This window comes from Panicum virgatum, chromosome 9N (genome assembly GCF_016808335.1).
Source record: "Panicum virgatum strain AP13 chromosome 9N, P.virgatum_v5, whole genome shotgun sequence".
NCBI lineage: Eukaryota > Viridiplantae > Streptophyta > Magnoliopsida > Poales > Poaceae > Panicum > Panicum virgatum.
This window is the reverse complement of record NC_053153.1, coordinates 75,062,560-75,084,283: the sequence shown is the minus strand read 5'-3', so window position 1 is coordinate 75,084,283 and position 21,724 is coordinate 75,062,560. Positions and strand designations below refer to the sequence as shown.

Below are 21,724 nucleotides of genomic sequence, written 5' to 3'. Positions count from 1 at the left end.
GTAAAAAAATAGTATAATCTTTAAGTAAGAATACAATGACATGCAGGTTTTTAAATTTTCAATATTAGCCGCGTAAATGTACGGGCTATACGCGTAGTTGATCCATATTTACGTAGGTACCAATCTTTTCAGACTTCTCGGCTTCTCAGATGGGCCATGTCGCACCCCGTGGGCCTGCTCGGCTCGGCTGAGCGAGTAGCATACTCAGCTGCTGTGGACTGGAAGATGGTGATCAGTGGCAAACTGGCAAACTACGAGTCGTCCGTCGTCGTCTTGTGCTGTGATGCTTGGCTCGTGTGGCTTTTGAGCTGGCTCGTAAATTAACAAGCAAAAATGGCAGCTTTGCTCGTTAAAAACGCAAACTAGCCGAGTCGCTCGGGCCAGCACCGAGCCGAGGGAGCTAACGTAGATAGAGAATTGGCAAGGAGCAGGAACGTCAAACGCGCCTCATTCCAATCCATTTGTATGTGCCAAACTGTCAATAAAAGTCTGTTGTTCAAGGAGGCCAGTGCTGTAAAAACAATTCGTTACAACTGCCCGTTCTTCAGCGATGCATCTATTCAGATGAATTCGGGAGAGAGAAAAATAGAACTAGAAAGAATCAATGTGCGCGGCTAATGAACATCAGTCCACCGTCGTCGTCGGAGCCGATCATTGATTCACTGCTGCGGCGGCGAGATCTTGAGATCGAGGCCGACGTTGACCCCGTTGTATGCGATCGGCGCGAACATCCACATATCATCCGAGCTCAACAGCTGCACGTACGTAACGAAAAGAATTTGAATTCCTGTAGCATATACTATAGGCAAAGTTTTGGCGCGCACCAACACAAGATTCGGGCTAGAATTTTGCGAGGGCCAACCTTGATTTGGAGCTGCAAGAACTTGACGTATTGAACTGCTTCTTCAAGCATCGTGCTGATGTCTACCTGAAAAAACACGCCAATGCATTCATCAGCTTGCTCTCGATTTTCATGTGATCATTTTTTTTGTTTGCCCCGTTGTCAAGGGATTTGAATTTGAGTAACTTGCCTTGGTTCCATTGGGAACGAGATTCTGCAGTATCTTTAGCCGCTCATTGATTCGCTCTCTCCTTTTCTGCATCACCAGAAAGCAGAAAAACTTCAGAATTCAGTTTCAGACAGTATATACCAGGCAAGTGGGTGAGTGAAACTATATGCAACACCATCGAGGATTCGTGGTCGTTGAGCGAGTTCGTTTTTACCCTGGCATAGAGGCTTTGCGGGTCGGTGGCCGCCCCACGTCCGGCCCTCGTCGCCCCACCTCCCGACGACGACTTCCTGGTCGCCGATCTCACGTTGCTGCACGCGGTCATCTCCAGCGAGTCGTCGTCGGACGGGTAGTTGCCCGAGCACTGCACGTTGCCGTCGTCGTTGCTCTCCTCCTGGTTGCCTCGGCTGCACGAGCCCTTCTGCGCCTTCTTGGACTGCGCGTTCCTGCCCTTCTTCTGCGCCTGCATCAGACAAACACAGGAGCACTCACATCTCACGCACCCAGTTCATCCGATACGTTGATACCCTTTCATCACTGACACCACTTACAGGCACTGCCGTGGAGCGCGATTTCTTCTTTGGAACGGTGCACGCGGTGCTCTCTCCCTTCTGATCCTCCAGTTTCCTCTTGCACGCCGCCGGCACATCGCCGCCGCCTTCCTGGTCCTCGAAGTCGAGGTTCAGATCAAGCATGAAGCTCGGATCCGCCACCTGCTCGTCCGGCACGAAGAAGTCGCCGGTCATCGTGACCGTGCCGCTGCCGTAGTAACCAGCATGGTCGTAGCAGCCTGCACCCGAGTTGGGCTGTTGCATGTAGTACGGCGCCGAGCCGTAGTACTGGTCGGCTTCTTGGCAACCCGGCCAGTACATGGCCGTCGGCGGCGGCTGCTTCTGCTCGTTGCCGAAGTACTGGACCGCGAGCAGCTGGGCCATCGCCTCTGAGTCCTCCACGGCGACTGACGGATCAAAGGAGTGCCAGCTCGCCTCGGAGGACTCCATTGTTTTCCCTTCTCCGTTAGTTGATGGCCAAGCTACTGGCAGATGGGTGATGTGCGTGTCTGAATATATAGTAGTGGCACTAGCCCAACTTCTAGTTTTCAGTTCAGTTGAAGGAATGTTCCGCGTACAAGTCTGACCATTGGCTCCTTCAACATCAGACTGGCGCGGATTGTTTAATTCGAAGCATTCTGGGGAAAGCATTTCCAGTTGGAGATGGCAGCGAGACAGCTCGATGAGACCGCTGAAAATCGCGCAACCACAGAATAGAAAAATAAGACGCCAGATTCAGATAAAAATACAGGATTATTTCCCCCCCGTCCATGGGGGCGATTGGGAACTCTGGTGCAATGAGTGAGCCTGAGAGCCCAGATGATTACAGGAATGATTGAAATGGCAGGCTTGATTAGGTGAGCACTAGAGAGAAATGCACAGTGGTAGTCTTTAAAAGAGTGATTTGGATTGGATGATCAACTTGGGCGAAAAATGGGAGACTCGGATGGTAGGACCGTAGTTGGGAAATAAAAAACCAGATGGTTGTGAAAGAGTTGGCGAGATCGTGGGGAGGAGTTCTTTGCCATTATAATTTCACAAGGAGGAGATGATTTGCCGCTCCATATCATTGATTCTGATCTTTGCCTCCCACATAGGGACTTCACAACTAATGCTTATTTTTTGGTGTTTTCAACTAGTTTTGGGGGATAATTTGGAGTCACTTCGCATCATTGTCCGCGATTATTAGGTGAACATCTGATAGTTTAGTTCCGTTCGTGCGTGTGTTTGTTCTATGTCCCCCTTGTTCGAACCATATTATGAGCGCATATTGTCTGTTCTCCTGCAGGCAAGTGCCAGTAGCTACTAGCTAGCTTTGCGTCACCCGCATTCACTGCCTTGAGGAACGGACATGCATTACGCACTGTAAGTTCTGCTCTCGCTGTACTCGTCTGAACTTGAGACCTGAATTATTGCCTACTTCATCCGAACTGTTTAAACAAAAATTCAAAACTTCAGAAAGACGCGAACAAGTCGAGAGTCGAGACAGTGATCTTCTCCTTAAACCGATTATATTTCTGTTTATCGATATCCGCAGTTCTACATGCACTGGGCTGCCCTTTCCTTTTTTCTTTTTTTTTAATATCCGCAGTTCTTGGACCCCCATACCTTCGCTCGATCAGCAAACCTGTACCTGCTGGAGTGCTGGGCGTCATTTTTCAGCAGTTTAAGTTGGGGATATTTTTTGCGACTATTTTTCAGTACGTCTCGCCAATTAGCAAGGGACACATACCTCTTCAATCACTTGTCTTGATGATTAAGTATAGTCTGTTGAGTGAGGATGGACAAGTCGGCACGGGGCCTCTCAAATTACAGAGACACGTTGAACCACGTTCAACAACCAGAAGCAAAGAAAGAAGTACGGAGAAAAATCTGAAGCCACATACCAGGTCCACTTCCAGCGTTATCCATTTTATCCTTGCATTGTGTGCTGCAGTTGCAGAACAATACAGAAACAGACAAACAGTAGTGCATTGTGTGTGTGCGCACGGTTGGTCGACCTACATTCTCTGTAGGGCAGGCTGTAGCTTGTAGCGTAGGGTGTTGGTACACGGATTTCTGACTTTGCGCTCTAGAATGTTGAGCCGCTAGTTCGTCAGAAATACAGATCAATACCGCGGTCCACAGAAATAAAGAAACAACAAACTGAAATACATATCATGATGAACACACACCAGTTGGTAGAAATATCTCGTGTGTTCATCTGTTCTAGCTAGCTAGGCGCCGACACTTTTGATTCCCGGGCGCGAGGGTACGCCAACAGATCAGCCACCCTGCTTCCAGGCTCCGATCGGGTTTCCAGACAGCAGGTTAGCTAGCTGCTACCAGGGATTCAGGGAACGCCATCTGTGTGCACTAGTGTGGTGTGGTTAAGGACTTGATATATAATCCTGTTATTATTAGTCTACTACTACTCACAACTCATAATCATAGTTAATTGTTTTTAGGACAAATCATAGTTAATTTTGACATTCGATCTCCCACGCATTATATCGGCGCCATCTGCCCGACTGCTTCCACCGGATCGACACGTCCACGAAGATGAGCTCATGATCCATAAAATTTATGCCCCTGAATGTATTAACACAAGCGTATCGTGTGAGTTAGTGGCGCGCTATTAGCTAGCGGATTCGCAGCGGTCAAGAAACAAAGATTGTGTAGGACAGCAGCAGTTGCGCATAAACTAGATGAATAATTAGGAACAATGTGTTAACATCCGAATGAGTGATTGATAGATACCTCTCTTGGATATGGTTCGCTACCCAAATTGGGAGGTTTGCAATAATGCAGGTTGCTCCGTGGCTGTCCACTAATCAATGTGTTCCATACCTGTATAACAATTGGGTAATGCGAATATCCTGTCGTCTTATCCGGCCATCTGTTTGAATCTTTTTTCGTTTTGAAAATAAACCAATGCTTCAGTTTGACTAGCATGCATGGGAGTGGCTGTTAACTTGATGGCAACAAGGCGCCAAGGCCTTGATACAGTACGTAAACATACACAGCAGCTAAAGCCGACAACAAATGCCAGCACACAGTAATGCACAGAGGTGGCAAACCAGTTAATTATCCAAATGTTTAGCAGGCTCACGTTTCCAACGCTAAAAGGCTAGAAGCCACCGGAATTGGCTTGTATCATAAGTATTGATGAGAAAATTAACAATTAACTATGGTGGTATATATTGTTAAGCCACTAACCAGCATCATCGCATGATCTCCTCCGTCCGCACCCCACTTATGTCATTTGTCATTTCAACAGTATGACACTCCTCTTCTATCTTTTGAATTTTGACTTGTATATTAATAGCTGTTTAACTTAAACCAACCAAACACTTCAGGGCGACAATCTAGAAGCTACCATAAGAATTTGGAGGAGATTTGAGAATGAAATATATTTCAGCCTTGAGAAAATAAAATAAAAGTGCAAAGTAGCCTGCCTTGAAAGTTGAAAACTGAAATCGCCAATCAACCCACTATTTATAGATTCATTAACATAGTCGATGAAGAAGGACTAGCTCTAAAGTTTGGTTGAACTAATGGCTACTATTGATCTAGCTAGGAAAAATCTAGTGAGCCTTATGCCAGCTACCTAACATCAAAATAGCTTAATCTTACATGCATATAAATGCAACATACAGCTGGAGTGTTGTTCCACTTTGCATTGAAAAGAATAATAGTTGACATTATTAGTCTTGTGCATAGAGGCGAGATGCTTGGATTAAAATAAATTCAGTCTATAACATCGAACAATTTGAAGTTGTATATCAACCTAACTATTAGGAACAAATTACTTCACTATTGTTCTAAACAATATTCAGCAATTAACAAATTTAGGTCAAAACATAGACATGGCAACATATTTGAACAATAGGTTTATAATGTAACAATGCAATTTAGGTCAAAACAACAATTATGGAGTCGTTGACAGGAACAACAGTACCACTATGTTCTACTTCTTCTTTAAAAAAAAACTATGTTCTACTTTAGTCTACAGGAGTTCATCTTGCTCGTTACCATCTAAGGAGCATATTGTTCTACTTTACTCTACTGGAGTTCATCTTGCTCGTTACCATCTAAGGAGCAGATTAGCACCGTATTATTGCCTTCTTGCACTGGTAACTTAACTGAAGTGATGAAACTCATATTTCTCTCTCCTTGCAGCACAGTGTACCTTTCAAAAACTCAATCTTCAAACTTTTTTTGTGCTTGATTCGGAGCAAAGTTTGCATGACGGTGTTGTACATATCAGTGGATGTGCTCAACCTCTGAAATATTCCAAGCTAGCTCAAAGGATCCAAGTTCGATGAAGACCTTGCTTACCCCAACCAAAGCATCCTCGCCATCATGAACTAGCATGTCAATCACAACTTCTGGTATTCCGATCACCAAGACTTTACTACAATTCTCTTCCGCACCCACCAAGACCAAGGTTCTAAATAGCTAGCTATAGCCGCCGCAATAGCCTTCTATAGATTTTGGGAGATGAGGAAACTAGGATATCTATCTCCTAGCTCTAAAAGGCTAAATCCGCTAATAACCGGCTATATCCCACTATAGCCGCTAAATTATGGTTTATTTAGCCAGCTAAACTATATAATTAGTCTTTATTTATTGTTAGTTTAGTATTGAACTTCTTCATTTGCAAAACTTAGTATTTCATCAACAACGTAATGAGGGAATGAAGCTCAAGACATACTCCAGTACATGAAATTTTCTTGATTTCATATTTATATGCAAAATTACTTATAAATTTATCCATGGTGTTGAAATAGAAATGCATAATTGTGAGAAGCTTCTAGAAGATTAGAGAGTATGCATGAACCATGGTAACTATGCCTCATGGCAAAATATGGAATACTATAGAAATTAGATATTTGTATGGTTAGATAAGCTTGAGAAAAATTCTAGAGTTAGATATTTTGTAAAGAATTGTGTAGAAGATGGACACAAGGCAAAACCATATGAGTCATGGAGTCCTATAAATAGGGGTACTCCTCTCCCCTCCCATACAATGGTATAAGAGGTCTCAAGTAGAATATGGCAATGTTGCCATGTAGTATATTAGTGCTATAGAAGGGTAGCGATATAAAGAGTGCAAGAGTCTTGTGTTGTACTAAGATATGATGAATAAAGAGTTGAGTTCACATATAGAATTGGTCTCTCGTATTAGTGTCCAGATGAAGGTGTTAGGGGCGCCGATTTCTAAACACACATGGTATTTACAGAACCACTAAATGGGTTAGTTAGGCTATAGCCTTTCTTAGCCTCTACAAACACCAACCACTAAATGGCTTAGCCTTCTATTTTAAGCACTGACTAAGACACGGATCATCTCAATACATGCTTTCCTTGCATGTCTACTCTTAAACCCAATCATCTAAGCTAAGGCATGAAATCCACCTAATCCTCTTATCAATACCTTGCAGGTGTCGTGTGCATCAGCTAAAACATGGATAACATGATATACCAAACTTACCAAAACCCTCAGCATTGTTTCATTGTCATTTGAAGGATCAAAGCAAGCTTTGTACAAGCTCACCAGAAGATGATGCGTCACCTCTCTCCACTGGAAACCTTTCTCTTGTGCCTTCTCAATTGAATCAAACTCTTCTCTTCCCAAGCAAGTTCCTCCCTTGTGCCTTCTCAATTCAATCGAACTCTTCTCTTCCCAAGCAAGTTCCTCCACTAAGAGTGTTTATTCTCAGTTCAGTACTTCTGTGATACAATTACACCAAGTGCAGATAAAAGCATTATTTATGTGATACAACAAGGAATAATGAACAATTACATAAGGTTAGGAGTATGTGCATATACTTTTTAGCATTCACTTTCATGGATACCCACTTTACCATAATATCCAATATAGGAGGATCAGATTACAGTAGTGTGCGCACTATCCAACCTTTTGAACGAACCAAGTGTCGGCTCGGAATATGGCTGATGGGAAAACTACTCGATTGCTAGTGTGTCGTGCGTTGGATCGGATATAGTCTAGCACACAATGACTCGAGAATTTAGACTGGTTCGGGCCGGAAAATGCCCTACGTCCAGTATGGGGGTGATTCTCTTGCTCTATTGCTCGAGCTCAGGTGCTCAAAGTTGGAGGAGAGCTTACAAGCTTTCAAGCAGCGGACTGTTCTCTCGAATTCTTGCGAAATCCAAAAGCCTTTCTCATACGTGAGGGGCTTTCCCTTTTATACTTCAAGGTGGGGCCCTCTATTTACATATTTATATCGTGATGTCTTGGTCTGCTCGGGGGTCCTTTGTCTTCGTCAGTCGGCGAGTCCTGCCCGGTCGGTTGGGAGTGGAGAGGCTGTGTCAGGTTGGTTTTCTTGGGCGACGGGTTGTCAAGTTGTTGTCCCGTCTTTGGTCAGTCGGAGTGGCTTCGGCACTCGGTAGGGGCTTGGCGGTCGTCTTCTCTCCTGTTCGTCCGTATGGGTACCTCCGTCCGTATTGCCACTGCACGCCCTTCCCTGCGTGGCTCCTGACCTGAGGACGACACGCCCGTTGAGGGGTGCCCTGACACGGTCAGGCGACCTTGCCTTGTCACGATCCCTGTCGTATTGGAGTGGCGCCAGGGGGAGCCATCATTACGGCATGCAGGACGGAGCTCGTTGACGCCCTCTCTTATCTCCGATCCGTTGGGTCATGTAGGCTTGCACGACCTGCACTGTACCCATGTCAGAGGGTCCTGTTGACCGTGCGGGCGTGGCGTGCGGCAGGACTAGGCAACATGTACGGGTGGACGGGAGCTGGCTTGATCGGCACGCCTGTTGTACTGGGCGGCGTTCTTGGTGCGCACGGCTCGGGTCGCGGTATGACGCTGACCCGGCGGTTCCCCGGTCAGGAGGCCTCCACGTGTCCCTCTCCGGGGGTTGGTAACTAGGTGGACTGGGCCCTGGAGGTTTGGCATCAGCTCGTGCCTTTTGTGGGCTTTGCTAGAGTGCGCCTATTGGGCCGATATTATAATGTGGGCCCGCTAGGGACTCTGGGTTTATACCCCCATCACCAAGAATAGCTTATTTCTGCACAAAATTTATTAAATCAGTAAGAAAATTGAATGCTTACTATTATCATCATCAAATAGTCTTTGATTCACCTTTTGAAAATCAAATGCAAAAGAAAAAGAAAAAACCCCCTAATTAATACCATGTTCTATGCCACTGCGCGCGAATGGCGTGACATTCACACTAACAGGTGTAGTGCTTGAGTTATGTAAACCATGAACTAGATCACGTGGTAAAAACAACCACCAAAATGGGCAATGATGTTGAATATCACAAAAATGATTCTTTGGTTTATCGTTGAAACTAGATCTAGAAATAATTAACATGGTGATATGAGCATTTCAGAAACTAAATGTTCAAAACTTACAAAGTAACATCAAATAGTAACTGAATCACATCATGAGAAGAAAGTTAATGTATGTTGTGTAGCATAAATGATATGTTGGGCATACCCTGATTTTATATCCTATCAGCACAATATGGGATTTCAGCTTTATGTTCTTTCATAACAAAAACTGCATCACATCTCTCTTTTAACCATTTGTTAGCTTGAAATTCAAAAGATTGAACAGTCTAACACATAAAAAAACATACACAACACATGTCAATTGATTCTGGGTGTCAATATTATGGCCATATCTTTCCCTATGAATAACCAATTAATGTTTTTGAGTCCTTGCAAAATATGGAAGATTTTTTTAGAAAATGATTATTATCAACAGATAAATACAGTACTAGAAAATACAGGAATGCAGGCACATGAAAAATAACATAACTTACCATTTTTACAACAGTGTATACATTGCATTTTGAGTCAGTAGTACGATTCTTGTCACATGTTCTATCAATGATGACTTCCCAACATTGTGAACGCCAAAGACAAGAGAAGATTTGCCAGTCATGACATTGTTCAGCTCATGGAGACACAAATGGTTACTAATACTGACAAATGAAGCAGGATACCCTCCCCAACTTTGCAGTAGTGATTCCCAGTAAGAGATGACCTAAACAAAAAAAGGAATTTGTTAGGCAACAATAAAAAATTTTAAACTCCAAAACTAACGAAGTTATTGTTAATCCACACTCTCTAAAACTAAAAAAAAGAATTGCATCAAAGTGCCTCATAGTGGTTAATTACTATGATAATCTTAAGAAAAAAATTCTCAATACACAATAAGTACATATCAAAATAGGCCTTTGAAAAATGATGACAAAGACAAGATGCAACTAATTCCAGAAACATCAAAACAAAAAAATTCTCAAGACATTACACATAATAATTGCATTTTAGCATAGGCCTTTAGAAAGGAGGATAAATACAAGATGCAACTGGTTTCAGAAACATTGAAACCCTAGCATAAGCAAACACAATAAATTCATCAGTCACAAAGAACCTAGAAAATGCGCAGAAACAAAGCTGACATAATGAGAGAAACAGAAGCCAATAGGAGGACCAGAAGCAGCAAGAGAAAGCAACGAGTAAAAGTAGTAGAATCATCACCATTGCAGGTTCATTCATATTATGGTTTAAGACGTAAAATGTACTTACATCAAGCGGGTGCGAGGACAATAATAGTATACACTGGAGGGTCCTTTGTAGAACTGTAGATGAGTCACTAAAATGACTCTAAACCAGAGAACATGATAGGAAAGGAAAAAACCATGGGGGGCAATACGATAGAAACAATTCCGTCTAGTTTGATGCTATTTTAGAATAGATTATTACTCATGTTCATATACCCATACATATTTCAGGAAGCAATTTGCTGAAGTTTGCCACTGCACCAAGGAATAATAATAAAGCTGCAAGTGGATCACATAAACTGTGCCGAACTCAAGAGCAGATGTGCTCATGTGTGTAATTAGTATAGTAATTTCAAAAACAAAATGTTCTACAGAAAATACATAACGATAAAACATATGACAAGCCTATAATACAGTAACCATGCTCAAATATAGCACATTTGATTCAAAAACACAAAAACCTTGGCATAAGGATACAAAAATGTTCCCTATCCCTTGTCTATGTAGTTTCCATAAAATGCGGAACAAATGTTGATTCAATGCTAGTACCTCAAAAGAGTCTGGGTGGTGATGGTGAAGTAAATAAATCAGCTACAATTAAATCTGATAAATTGGATCCAAAGAAGCATAGAAAAGATTGAGGGGTCGGCAGTATCTAGGCGGCAATGCTATAATTTTTTGGAACCGAAAACAGCGAGGGAGGCCCGCTGTGGTAATGCCATAATCAGGGATCTACTCCGTGAAACTTTTTTTGACGGTCAGCAGAGAGGAGGCTCCCCACCTAGATATTTTCATTCTTTGTGGCCCTCAAATAGCCGCCGTCGCCGCCCCCGCTCACCTTCACCCAAGTCCGCGCGACTCGTGGAAGTGTCCCGAAATGCCTTTTTTTAATTCTTCATCATTTGGGCCTCAACGGCCCAACATTTAACATTTCTCAAGAACCCACTAACTAGTTGATTTCTCAAATGGGCCATATGGACGGCCCAAACTGGATTAACCGCCTTTGACCTTTTCCGGCCACGCCCAACTCCTCCAAACCCGCCGCGGGACGGCGAGTCGTTCCTTCGCTCCTGCTCGGCGTCGCGCCACCGAGCCTCGGCTCCCTAGTCGCCGGCCGCCGAGGGCGCCCTCCACCTCGTCTGCCGGGCCGGTGCCTGGAAGAAGGAGATGGGAGTTCACGGGCTTTGGGAGCTGCTGGCTCCGGTGGGGCGGCGCGTGTTGGTGGAGACCCTTGCGGGGAAGCGGGTGGCGGTGGACGCGAGCATCTGGATGGTGCAGTTCATGCGGGCGATGCGGGACGACAGCGGGGAGATGGTCCGCGACGCGCATCTCCTCGGGTTCCTCCGCCGCATTTGCAAGCTCCTCTTCCTCCGGGTCCGCCCCGTCTTCGTCTTTGACGGGGCCACTCCGGCGCTCAAGCGCCGCACCCTAGCCGCCCGCCGTAGGCACCGTGATGCCGCGCAGGCCAAGGTTCGCAAGACCGCCGAGAAGCTCCTTCTCTCCCATGTGAGTCTCTTCCCTCCGTTACCCGCTCCTCCCCCCTTTTTTTCTGCATGATACGGATTGTGGTTGATTTAGAGAGGATACTGGCAATCCCAAATCACTCAATACAAAATTGTCAATATTAAACACATAATTTGCAGAGTGTATTCTATGTTTCGGTCCTAGCTAAAAGGCAGTGTGCCCTTCTCATTTACTCCCTTCCTGAATAAGCCATCATCAAGTAACTGTTCTTCCTAATATAGTGTTTCAGTCCTCATTTGTTTACCATTGATGGTGTAACAAATTTAAGTGTGGTAGCGCTATGTGTTTGCTGAGGGAGTCATGATCAAGATATTGATGATGTGCAAACTTCGGTTGTCAGCTCAAATCGAGGAAGCTTGAAGAATTGGCAGAACAAATTAGAAGTGACAGGGCTAAGCATGATGCCAAGGGCAAACAAGTCGAGAGTAGCAGAGAAGGAGAAAATGAAAATACACATCAAGATCAAAACCGAAATGGTGATACCAACACCAGTGGGGGAACTATGGAATCGATCAACCAGGAGAAAGTGGATGAAATGTATGTGCTTATGTGTAAATTTCTACATGTTTCTTATTTCTGGTTAAGGACCTTGAGTTGATATTTTTACTGCTTGTGTTAAGGTTGGCTGCATCACTTGCTGCAGAGGAAGAGACATGCTTCACTGGCGAGGAGAAACACTGTACAAGTGTTTCATTGCAAGCAGCTCAAATTGATGAGGATGAAGATGATGATGAAGGAATGATATTCGTAAGTATCTTTCACAACTGAACTTACAATTTTATTGCTGTAAATTTATGTTTGATTATTGCTAAAATAATTTATGTTTTGTGCACTTCTGTTGTAGTGTCATGTAACTTTTGTTTGCATATTTCTGGTTATGTTGACCATATTTGGCTGGACTTACTGCCATAGTACTTTCCTGGTTTGTTATAATATTGATGGCTGTGAGTCTTAGTCGGTTAGCTGTGAGTCCTAGTACGTCTTCCTGTTCCATAAATTTCTCAGATGGCTCCTTTTATTAAGGTAGCCCAAGTCCCTGTTTACTACTTTACTTTAAGTATTAGTTCAACATTTTTTTTTATTTTCCCCATCAAACTCCACTACGATCAGAGCCTTTTCATTACAAGAAAACCTCATGATTGGAGATCTACTGTCCTTATCTCACTATGTACTCCTGTTACCACAGTTTCTGGACTACTTTTCTGGATTTCTTGCTCTTGTATTTTAGAAAAGAGCTAATGTTCATCGCATGTTATTTTGTGTTGATTTATTAATTAGATGTTTTAAAATATACTATAATTTTTTTTTCTGCAATTGCAGCCTATGACCACTGGCGACATTGATCCAGCAGTATTGGCTTCCCTTCCTCCATCAATGCAGTTAGATCTTCTTGTTCAGGTAAAAATGAAAACCTATTAGTGGTTCTTATGTTTGTCCTTACCTCCAACTGTATATGGTTACAACTTACAAAGTAATGAAGAAGATTCTTTCCTTTTCTATTTTTTTCTTTAGATGAGGGAGAGAGTGATGGCTGAAAACAGGCAGAAGTATCAGAAAATAAAAAAGGTAATAGACAAACTTTTGTAAGTATATCAGCAACATAGCAACACTCATTGTTTGGTGGTTTTTTTGTCCGTCGCACTTTTTTATATGTTTATTTTGCCATTTTTCTAATGAAAAGCTGAGACAAATGGGCCCTATAATTTCTTTGACTCCTTTCAGGAACCTGCAAAATTTTCAGAGCTTCAAATACAGTCCTATCTCAAAACAGTTGCTTTCCGTCGAGAGATAGATCAAGTTCAGAAGTGTGCTGCAGGTAAGGGTGTTGGAGGTGTCCAGACATCGAAAATAGCATCAGAAGCTAACAGAGAGTTCATTTTCTCGACATCATTCACTGGCGATAAACAGTAAGTGATGTGTTACTTTTCATCTGTGGCTGTGCGCATAAGGTTCAAGGGCTTACTATTTGAAGCTTCCCAAGTTCTGCAGATATCATTTTGTGATATTCCAGCGTGATTTACTGATATCGGTTAGCTGATTATACTCTCTCTTATGGATCAGGATGTTGGCACAAAGAGGTGAAAAGGAGCAGATTGTTGACAATGCTCATTCAAAAAGGGAAATAAATTCTGCTGTCTTCAGATCTAATCCTACAAGTAGTTCAGGAAAAACGAAGCCTTCTACCAGCAAGCATTTGAGGGATTTTGGGCCTGATGTTGAGACGTATCGTGATGAGAGAGGACGGATTAGAGTAAGTAGGGTCAGAGCAATGGGAATTCGTATGACTCGTGATATTCAAAGGAATTTGGATTTTATCAAAGAGAATGAGCAGGTCAAAAGTTCGGTACAGACCAATGTGCACAAAATATCAACAGTCAGTGAAGAGCCTCCTGATTTTCCAGAACATCTTTTTGAAAGCAATGAGCTCCAGAGTTCTATTAGTCTTGATGAAGAACTTTTAGAAACCGCCGAAGACAACCATCAGATTTCATCGCTAGTGAGAGGATCAGATAACACTTCTGAGAGCTCCTGTTATGGAAAGAAGGAAACAATAGAGATATCTTTCATGGATGATGAAACTGAACTGAAGGACAACTATGATGATATATTTTTACATTTAGCGTCTGGAACGGCATCCGACATATTTGCTGACAATGATTGTTTGGATAAAAAGATGGAAGAATCTGAAGGTTCTGAGTGTATTTGGGAGGAAGGTGTAAATGAAGGAGAAACACTTCCCATGAAACTTGATGAGAAGGATAATAAATCATCTATGCCAGAGAATTGCAGCGATGATGAGGTGGAATGGGAGGAAGGTGATAGCCTTGTACTTGGAGTTGCTTCCAGCAGTGAACGTATTACATGTAATGTACCGAAAGGGGACATGGAAGAAGAAGCGCTCATACAGGAAGCGATAAGGAGGAGTTTAGAGGATTTCGACAAGCAGGCATCTGAGAATGTGAGCACTGAAGATATGCAAGCATCTGTTGGAAATAGATCCTTGCAATTCTCTGATGATGTTTCTAAAATATCTGAAACTCATGGTGAAACTACCTCACATTCCGGAGCAGCTCTCGTGAAAGAGACAAATGAAGAATCAAGAATAGAAATCAATTCTGACAATGATGTGATACATAGTACTGGACTAATTGGAACTAATAAACAAGAAAATGAAAACCAACCTCAATGGGTGAATAATGATGGGCACATTGATGTGCACAGAGCTCATCTGCTAGAGTCCCTTCCACATTGTAGGACATCCACTAGTAATATAGCAGAAAAAACATCTGACATGTCAAAAGCTAACTGCAACAATGTGATGATATCTAGAACTGAAATTTCTGAAACACCTGTAGATGACCATGATAAAAATATTGAGCAAAACAGTATGAATTCTAATCAATCAAAGTGCAGCCAAGATGTTGCTAACATTGGAGAAACCTTGAAGTCACCACGAAAGGATCTTTTGGTTGATGAACCAGTAGCTTGTACCACGGAACCAGAAGAAAATGCTACCGAGGGAGATCTGAAGGTTTCAACTTCTGAGATAAATTATACACAAGTTGGTGGCAATGATGACAACCATGGCATATCAGCAACTTATCTTGATGAGGAATTATCTCATCTTAGACAAGAACAGATAGATCTTGGTCATGAACGACGAAAGCTTGAAAGTCATGCAGAGTCTGTAAGCAGCGAGATGTTTGCCGAATGCCAGGTTTGATACAATCCTTATTTTCCACTGAATAACCAAAGATTCTTGGCACAAAGTTCATATCTGAATTAATGTCCATTGAAAATAGAGATAGAAGTAAACCACTTGGTTTTGTAGAAAAATAAATACTAGACCATTTTTCTTTTGACAACAAAACTCTGCTCTGATACAGCATGATGCAGGAGTTGCTCCAAATGTTTGGACTACCATATATTATTGCACCAATGGAAGCTGAAGCTCAATGTGCATACATGGAAATGAGCAACCTTGTTGATGGAGTCGTCACTGATGATTCAGATGTCTTTCTGTTTGGAGCAAGGAATGTTTACAAGAACATATTTGATGATAGGAAGTATGTGGAAACATATTTTATGAAGGTATATCCACTTTCCATTGTTTTGCTTTCATTATATATTCTTTGTCTTATCAATAACTGAAGTATGTGTCGCTGTTTTTTATGCCAGCCTACCTAGGGATACCCTAAGGTAGGAGATTGTTTTTTAGTTTGGACCATTTTTTAATTCATGCTGTAAACTTTTTTAGGACATTGAGTCTGAGCTTGGGCTAACAAGACAACAATTGATTCGTATGGCTCTGCTTCTTGGGAGTGACTACACTGAAGGAGTTAGGTAATAACGAAACACTGTCAGGAGTTCTCCCACACTTGGTTACATCTTGAAACCATTCTCCATATGGGCAACATTTAATGCATGGAGTGGTCTACTGTCACCTTCAAATTTCATTTCTCTATATGGATTGTTAAACAAGTGTATCTCAAATTTGTGCTCCAGATATCGAATGTATTTTTGTTTCTAAGAAGTGTTTTTATACATTTCGTCGCAGTTTGAATGCCTTTCAGTTGGAAATACTTAATAGCAACACTGAAGTCATGGCATTTTTTGTTTCAAGTTTCAACATTTGCGAATCAGGCTTATTCAGCTTCACTTGAATGAAGGAATCTCATATGAATAGAGCTTAGCTGAATGTCCTTTAATTTTATGAACGGTACTTTCTATATCACAAATAATGAAATGCCTACATTTTTTTGTCTAAACACTAAACAAAGCATGATTGATCTTTGTGCTTGTTTCACTGTAGAATGCTTTTCCTGTTGAGCCCCCTTTCTCCTTGGTCTGTGCCCCTAAAAACTTGTAAATTATTCTGAAATGCACCACGGACAGATGCGACATTTAACGTAATCCATTAATTTTTGTTGGCTATTCACTTCTGTTTATTATTCAATATACTGGTGTGCAGTGGTATTGGCATTGTGAATGCTATTGAAGTTGCGCATGCATTTCCTGAGGAAGACGGACTGCAGAAGTTTAAAGAATGGATTGAATCACCAGATCCATCGATATTTGGTCAACTGCATATGGAAACAAGTAGTAAATCGAAGAAAAGGAAACCTGGTGGAAATGATTCAGATGGAAAGGGGAAAAGCTTGGAACCTGAATGCGATCAGGGTTCCGATGATTTATCTTCTAATGAGGCTGAACGCATCAAGGAAATATTTATGAGTAAGCATGTAAGTATGTTTTCTTGCAAGAAACAACTTGTGAACTGCTTTGCTTGATTTCTCATAGAAGAATTTTCAGCCTATATTTTTTTTTGTCTCACTGCTTCATTTATCAGAGAAATGTGAGCAAGAATTGGCATATCCCTGCAGCTTTTCCTAGTGAGTCAGTAATAAATGCATACATTACCCCACAAGTTGACAATTCAACAGAGCCTTTTTCATGGGGAAGACCAGATTTGGGCCCACTTCGCAAGTAAGTTGAGAACTATTTTTTATGTAACTTGGAAGTGTAACACTTGCAAGCAGTATACATCCTAATACAACAACAACAACAACATAGCCTTTTTTCCCAAGCAAGTTGGGGTAGGCTAGAGATGAAACCCGAAAGAAATAAGTTCAAGGTTCAGGCACATTGATAGCTAGTCTCCAAGCACTCCTATTCAAAGCTATCTCTTTAGAGATATTCCAATCCTTAAGGTCTCTCTTAACCAACTCATCCCACGTCAGTTTAGGTCTACCTCTACCCCTCTTTACATTATCGACTCGCTCAAGAACCCCATTACGCACCGGCGCCTCAGGAGGCCTTCGTTGGACATGTCCAAACCATCTCAGCCGATGCTGAATAAGTTTCTCCTCAATTGGTGCCACTCCGACCCTATCCCGAATAACTTCGTTCCGGACTCTATCCCTCCTTGTGTGCCCGCAAAACCACCGCAACATCCGCATCTCTGCTACACTCAGTTGCTGCACATGTCGCCTTTTTGTAGGCCAACATTCAGCACCGTATAACATCGCCGGACGAATTGCTGTCCTATAGAATTTGCCTTTTAGCTTTTGTGGCACCCTCTTGTCACAAAGGATGCCAGAAGCTTGCCGCCATTTCAACCAGCCAGCTGAAATTCTATGCCTAACATCTTCATCAATGCCGCCATCCTTTTGTAGCACCGATCCTAAATACCGAAAAGTATCCTTCTGGGCCACCACTTGCCCATCTAGACTAACGTCTCCCCCCTCATGCCTAGTCGCGCTGAAATCGCACATCATGTACTCGGTCTTGGTCCTACTAAGTCTGAACCCTTTCGACTCTAACGTGCGTCTCCACAGCTCTAACTTCCTATTAACCCCTGCCCTACTCTCGTCAACTAGCACCACATCATCAGCAAAGAGCATACACCAAGGGATCTCACCTTGTATATCCCTTGTGACCTCATCCATCACTAAAGCAAATAAATAAGGGCTCAATGCTGATGTGCAGTATACATCCTAATACGGCTATATTTCTTCTATATGACTATATCTGTGTGAGCCTATCAGTTTATTCTTAATATATTGATGTGCAGCTCTCTTGCACGCTCGAGAAAAAAGAGCCTATCAGTTTATTTCATCACTTATTTAGAATGATTTTTTGTAGGTTTACATATATTTAAATTATCACCATTTCTGCTTTAATATTGCACATGTAGTCTATCATCATCCATTTACCAGTTTGGACGGCACTGCCTAATGTAGATTGCATATGTAGGAATGTAGAATTGGCCTGGATTGTGTGTGCGTATATGAGGTTGTATGTCTACTCAATTGACTGAAGCAATTGCATAATGATGCTAATGTGTTGATGTGTGCACTTATCATAGTATAGAGTTATATTGCTATAGTCTTCGACATGAGTCCAGACCATGCTGTCTTCTAAAACATGTTTGAGGTAAAGTTTTTTTTTGTCTTCTTGAACTTCCAGGTATTGAATCAAACTGTGAATAATTTGAAATGTTATATATTTTGTATTTATCTGTAGAGCACCTAGTGAATGCGTATATAAGTAAAACCAAAGTTATGTTCAATTTTTTTTAAAAAAAAAACTGAACTGGGGAGCAGTAAGGAATTGAAGTTGATCAATAACATATTTTTTTTTCAAAATTCTGTATTAACGTTTGTTCATGATTGTTAACTTCTTCCACAAGAGAACCTGTATAGTTTCATTCTTAAGGGGAGGGGGGGGGGGTGCATATTGAAATAATATAAGTCTGCTATGAGTCTCTATTCCTCTGCATCTTTGGTGCAACAGCTGAACTAAATATCAAGTTCCATCAGGTTATGTTGGGAAAGGTTTGGGTGGGGCAAGGAGAAAGCTGATGAACTGCTTCTTCCTGTTTTGAGAGAGTATAATAAACACGAGGTTAGTATGAGTTTTCAATACCATCTAGTGCATTTTAGGCTACTTTTGTTTTGTATTGAAATGTGTACAATTTTGATTTATTGTACATACTTTGGTAGTTTGATTTGTTTGTTATTTGTAAGAAACATGACACCAATGTGTTAGTTTTTTCTGTGTTGGTTTTTATTTAGGAACGATTTAAATGGAAGGTAATACATTCTAAGTATTTAGTATTAAAATTTTTACCTTTCGATGTAAATGGTTTTTTTTAACTTGTATGCAGACTCAGCTACGCATGGAGGCATTCTATTCATTCAACGAGAGATTTGCAAAGATTCGTAGCAAAAGGATTAAGAAAGCTATCAAGGGCATTACAGGAAAAAGTTTTCCTGACACAGATGAACCTGAGCAGGATAATCCTGGTACTAGCAAGACTACTACGAAGAAAGATGCAAGGTCCTCTAGCCGTGGTAGAGTTAGAGGAAAAAAGGACAGCAGTTCTGAAATCAGGAATATGGAGAGTCCAGAAGATAAGGAAACTGTTGATCCTAATAGTTTTGCTGATATGGATGAGCTTACTAAAGAAAATAACAACACAAATAAGAGAAACAAGGGGAGGCCCTCTGGTTGCTCCAAAGGAAAAGGGCGAAACAGGAAGAATGCTGGATATGATGCAAAAGGAAGTCAGGTGGATTCTGACACAAAATATTCTTCAGCTTCAGATGAGGATTCTCATAAGAGGCATACAAGCAATTACAAATCTGAAGGAATTGCACCACGAAGGGTAGGCTCCTCTAATTCTGTTTTGATTTTTCTTTTATATGGTTCTTATCTCATTTATCTGTATTCATTCTGGATGGCTGGTGGTTCATTGTTCATAGGGCAAATTATTGCCAGATTTATGTATGATTCAGGAGAGCTCAATTGCTGATGGCCTGAAAAACCTTACCTTTAGAAAATCTTGACTGACCAAAAATGGCTAGGTACTGTATGGTGTGTTTGCCCCTGCTTGAAACCACAAACTTGTACTTTTTTGAGAATTGTAGCTGATGTATGGATGCATTTCTTTTGTTCTCCTTATGAGGACCAGTAGCCTATGCATTGCTGAATATCTCATTATGTTCTTTACTTTCTGGTGTTTTTTTCTGCAGTCAAGTAGGATGCGGAAACAAGTGACATACATGGAAGATGGTAATGAAGCAGATGGCAGTGATGCCCCCGTGCATCAAAACGATGAAAATGACCCAGGCGAAGCTGCTGCAAACACAGAAGACTCGGGATTTAATCTGGTCCATCAGACGAGTGAACTGAACAGCAATCAGATGCATACAGATATAGGCGCAGCTGAAGATATCAATGAAGATTCCCAGGGATTTGACTTACATGAGAGCCATCAGGCTGATTTGGCGCCAAAAGACTACCTCTTCAGCGGAGGTGGTTTCTGTATGGAGGATGGTGACGACCAAGAACCAGCTGGTGATCGATGTAGTGCAGAAATGGAGAAGCCAGGAACAAGTAATCCCAGTGAAGATACGATGGAGGTTTCAGACAGTGGCAAGAGTACGAGTCTATCAACGGCTGAGGAGTGTACAGAGAATGCAGGCATGGAGGCGCGAGGTGCACCGTCGCAGCAGAGACGTAAGGCAAGCCGTGGTCTGAGCGCCATGCCAACGCTTACCAAGCGTAGGAGAAAATCATGACATGTTGCAGCGCGTGTAGGGCGCCTTGCACAACATTGCAGCCTTTGTATTGTTCTAGCACTTATGATTCACAATTTGTAGATTACTCAGGCTGACTCTGTATATCAGATCGCGGATGCTAAAATGCACTTCTCGTCGATGTCGTGGAACCGGCAAAAATGGGAAGCGGCACAAGAGAGTAGACTTTAAAAAAAACACTGAAGAGTGGAAAATTCGTTTCAGCTTTTGGGAGCCTGAGCAGCATCAGGTATCCGTTTAACTGTGAGAAGTTTAACGAGAGATCATGATTAGCCTTTATGCTCCCTCTCTCTGACACGGTCCTGCGGACGAGGAACTTGGCTGCTGCCGTGCTGGTGCTGCGGCCTGCGGGATCGCCGGCGAGCGTTGCCCCGCTTTTGGGAGTTACACGAGGTTACCTGCGGCGGCAGGCGAGCACCACTGGCCGAGTTCCCCTTCTCCGTTACATGGTAGAGTTCCTGCATCTCAGGGACCTGCATGACACTTGTCCCGGGTTCCATCATCCACGGCTCTTCACCTGTTCCAGATCATGATTGGAATTTTCGATTCTTAAAAAAGTACAGTAGTTCCTCTCCTTTCTTTGCGTTTTTAAAAGTTCCTGATCTGATTGGAGGTAAAAGGTGCAGAAGTAATGTGCCGTTGATTTTTATAGTGTCATGTTCAGGTTCAATTAGTTGCAAAAAAAAGTGTGTATCATATTCTTTTAATTTCATGTTTATGTTCATAATAATTTGTTTCTTTTTTTGTGTGTGCATGCTTGTTAAAAGGAAAATAATGCGTGGGAAGGTCAGATTTTGTACAGATCTGGTTGGAAATTGGTTGGAATTGTTTTTCGTATGCATGTGCACAAATTAAAATTTAAAGCATGAGTGATGTCTCTGTATTTAGCATTCGTGATCTCAATGTGAGATGTATATTATTCAAGCTAGCAAATTAAGCATCATTTGCCGTGCAATCCCCTCTTACATCTCAGACATCCCATCATCTCCCTTTTTTAGGCATAC

At 42.1% G+C, this 21,724-nt stretch overlaps 2 protein-coding genes across 4 annotated transcripts; one reads left to right on the top strand and one right to left on the bottom strand.

The window, feature by feature from the left end:
* Positions 1–533: 533 nt before the first annotated feature.
* LOC120693523 (transcription factor RSL3-like) lies at positions 534–2,020 on the bottom strand. The gene is made up of 5 exons (XM_039976974.1): positions 1,562–2,020; positions 1,225–1,473; positions 1,032–1,097; positions 863–928; positions 534–755 (listed from the first exon to the last, which is right to left on the bottom strand). The coding sequence occupies exons 1-5, from the start codon at positions 2,009–2,011 to the stop codon at positions 660–662; spliced, it is 927 nt and encodes a 308-aa protein (XP_039832908.1). The 5' UTR covers positions 2,012–2,020; the 3' UTR covers positions 534–659.
* A 9,102-nt stretch (positions 2,021–11,122) lies between these two features.
* On the top strand, positions 11,123–20,926 carry LOC120692279 (DNA repair protein UVH3). Of its 3 annotated transcripts, XM_039975548.1 has the most exons (14): positions 11,125–11,598; positions 11,957–12,153; positions 12,237–12,363; positions 12,937–13,014; positions 13,129–13,182; positions 13,339–13,523; positions 13,678–15,334; positions 15,514–15,708; positions 15,875–15,960; positions 16,589–16,859; positions 16,967–17,103; positions 18,939–19,023; positions 19,286–19,786; positions 20,154–20,926. In XM_039975548.1, the coding sequence occupies exons 1-14, from the start codon at positions 11,260–11,262 to the stop codon at positions 20,700–20,702; spliced, it is 4,461 nt and encodes a 1,486-aa protein (XP_039831482.1). In that variant the 5' UTR covers positions 11,125–11,259; the 3' UTR covers positions 20,703–20,926. The 3 variants fall into 3 exon arrangements, with proteins under 3 accessions (XP_039831483.1, XP_039831482.1, XP_039831484.1); XM_039975549.1 differs by lacking the exon at positions 18,939–19,023 and having other exon boundaries at positions 11,123–11,598; XM_039975550.1 differs by lacking the exon at positions 11,125–11,598 and having other exon boundaries at positions 12,135–12,153; positions 12,260–12,363.
* The last annotated feature ends 798 nt before the right edge of the window (positions 20,927–21,724 follow it).

Excerpts from the sequence above, each read along its gene's own strand:
- LOC120693523 (XM_039976974.1), bottom strand. The coding sequence starts at position 2,011 with ATGGAGTCCTCCGAGGCGAGCTGGCACTCCTTTGATCCGTCAGTCGCC. Across the intron at positions 929-1,031 it reads TCGTTCCCAATGGAACCAAG|GTAGACATCAGCACGATGCT; the intron begins GCAAGTTACTCA and ends GTGTTTTTTCAG. Across the intron at positions 756-862 it reads TCTTGCAGCTCCAAATCAAG|CTGTTGAGCTCGGATGATAT; the intron begins GTTGGCCCTCGC and ends ACGTACGTGCAG.
- LOC120692279 (XM_039975548.1), top strand. The coding sequence starts at position 11,260 with ATGGGAGTTCACGGGCTTTGGGAGCTGCTGGCTCCGGTGGGGCGGCGC. Across the intron at positions 12,364-12,936 it reads ATGATGAAGGAATGATATTC|CCTATGACCACTGGCGACAT; the intron begins GTAAGTATCTTT and ends CTGCAATTGCAG. Across the intron at positions 17,104-18,938 it reads GATTTGGGCCCACTTCGCAA|GTTATGTTGGGAAAGGTTTG; the intron begins GTAAGTTGAGAA and ends AAGTTCCATCAG.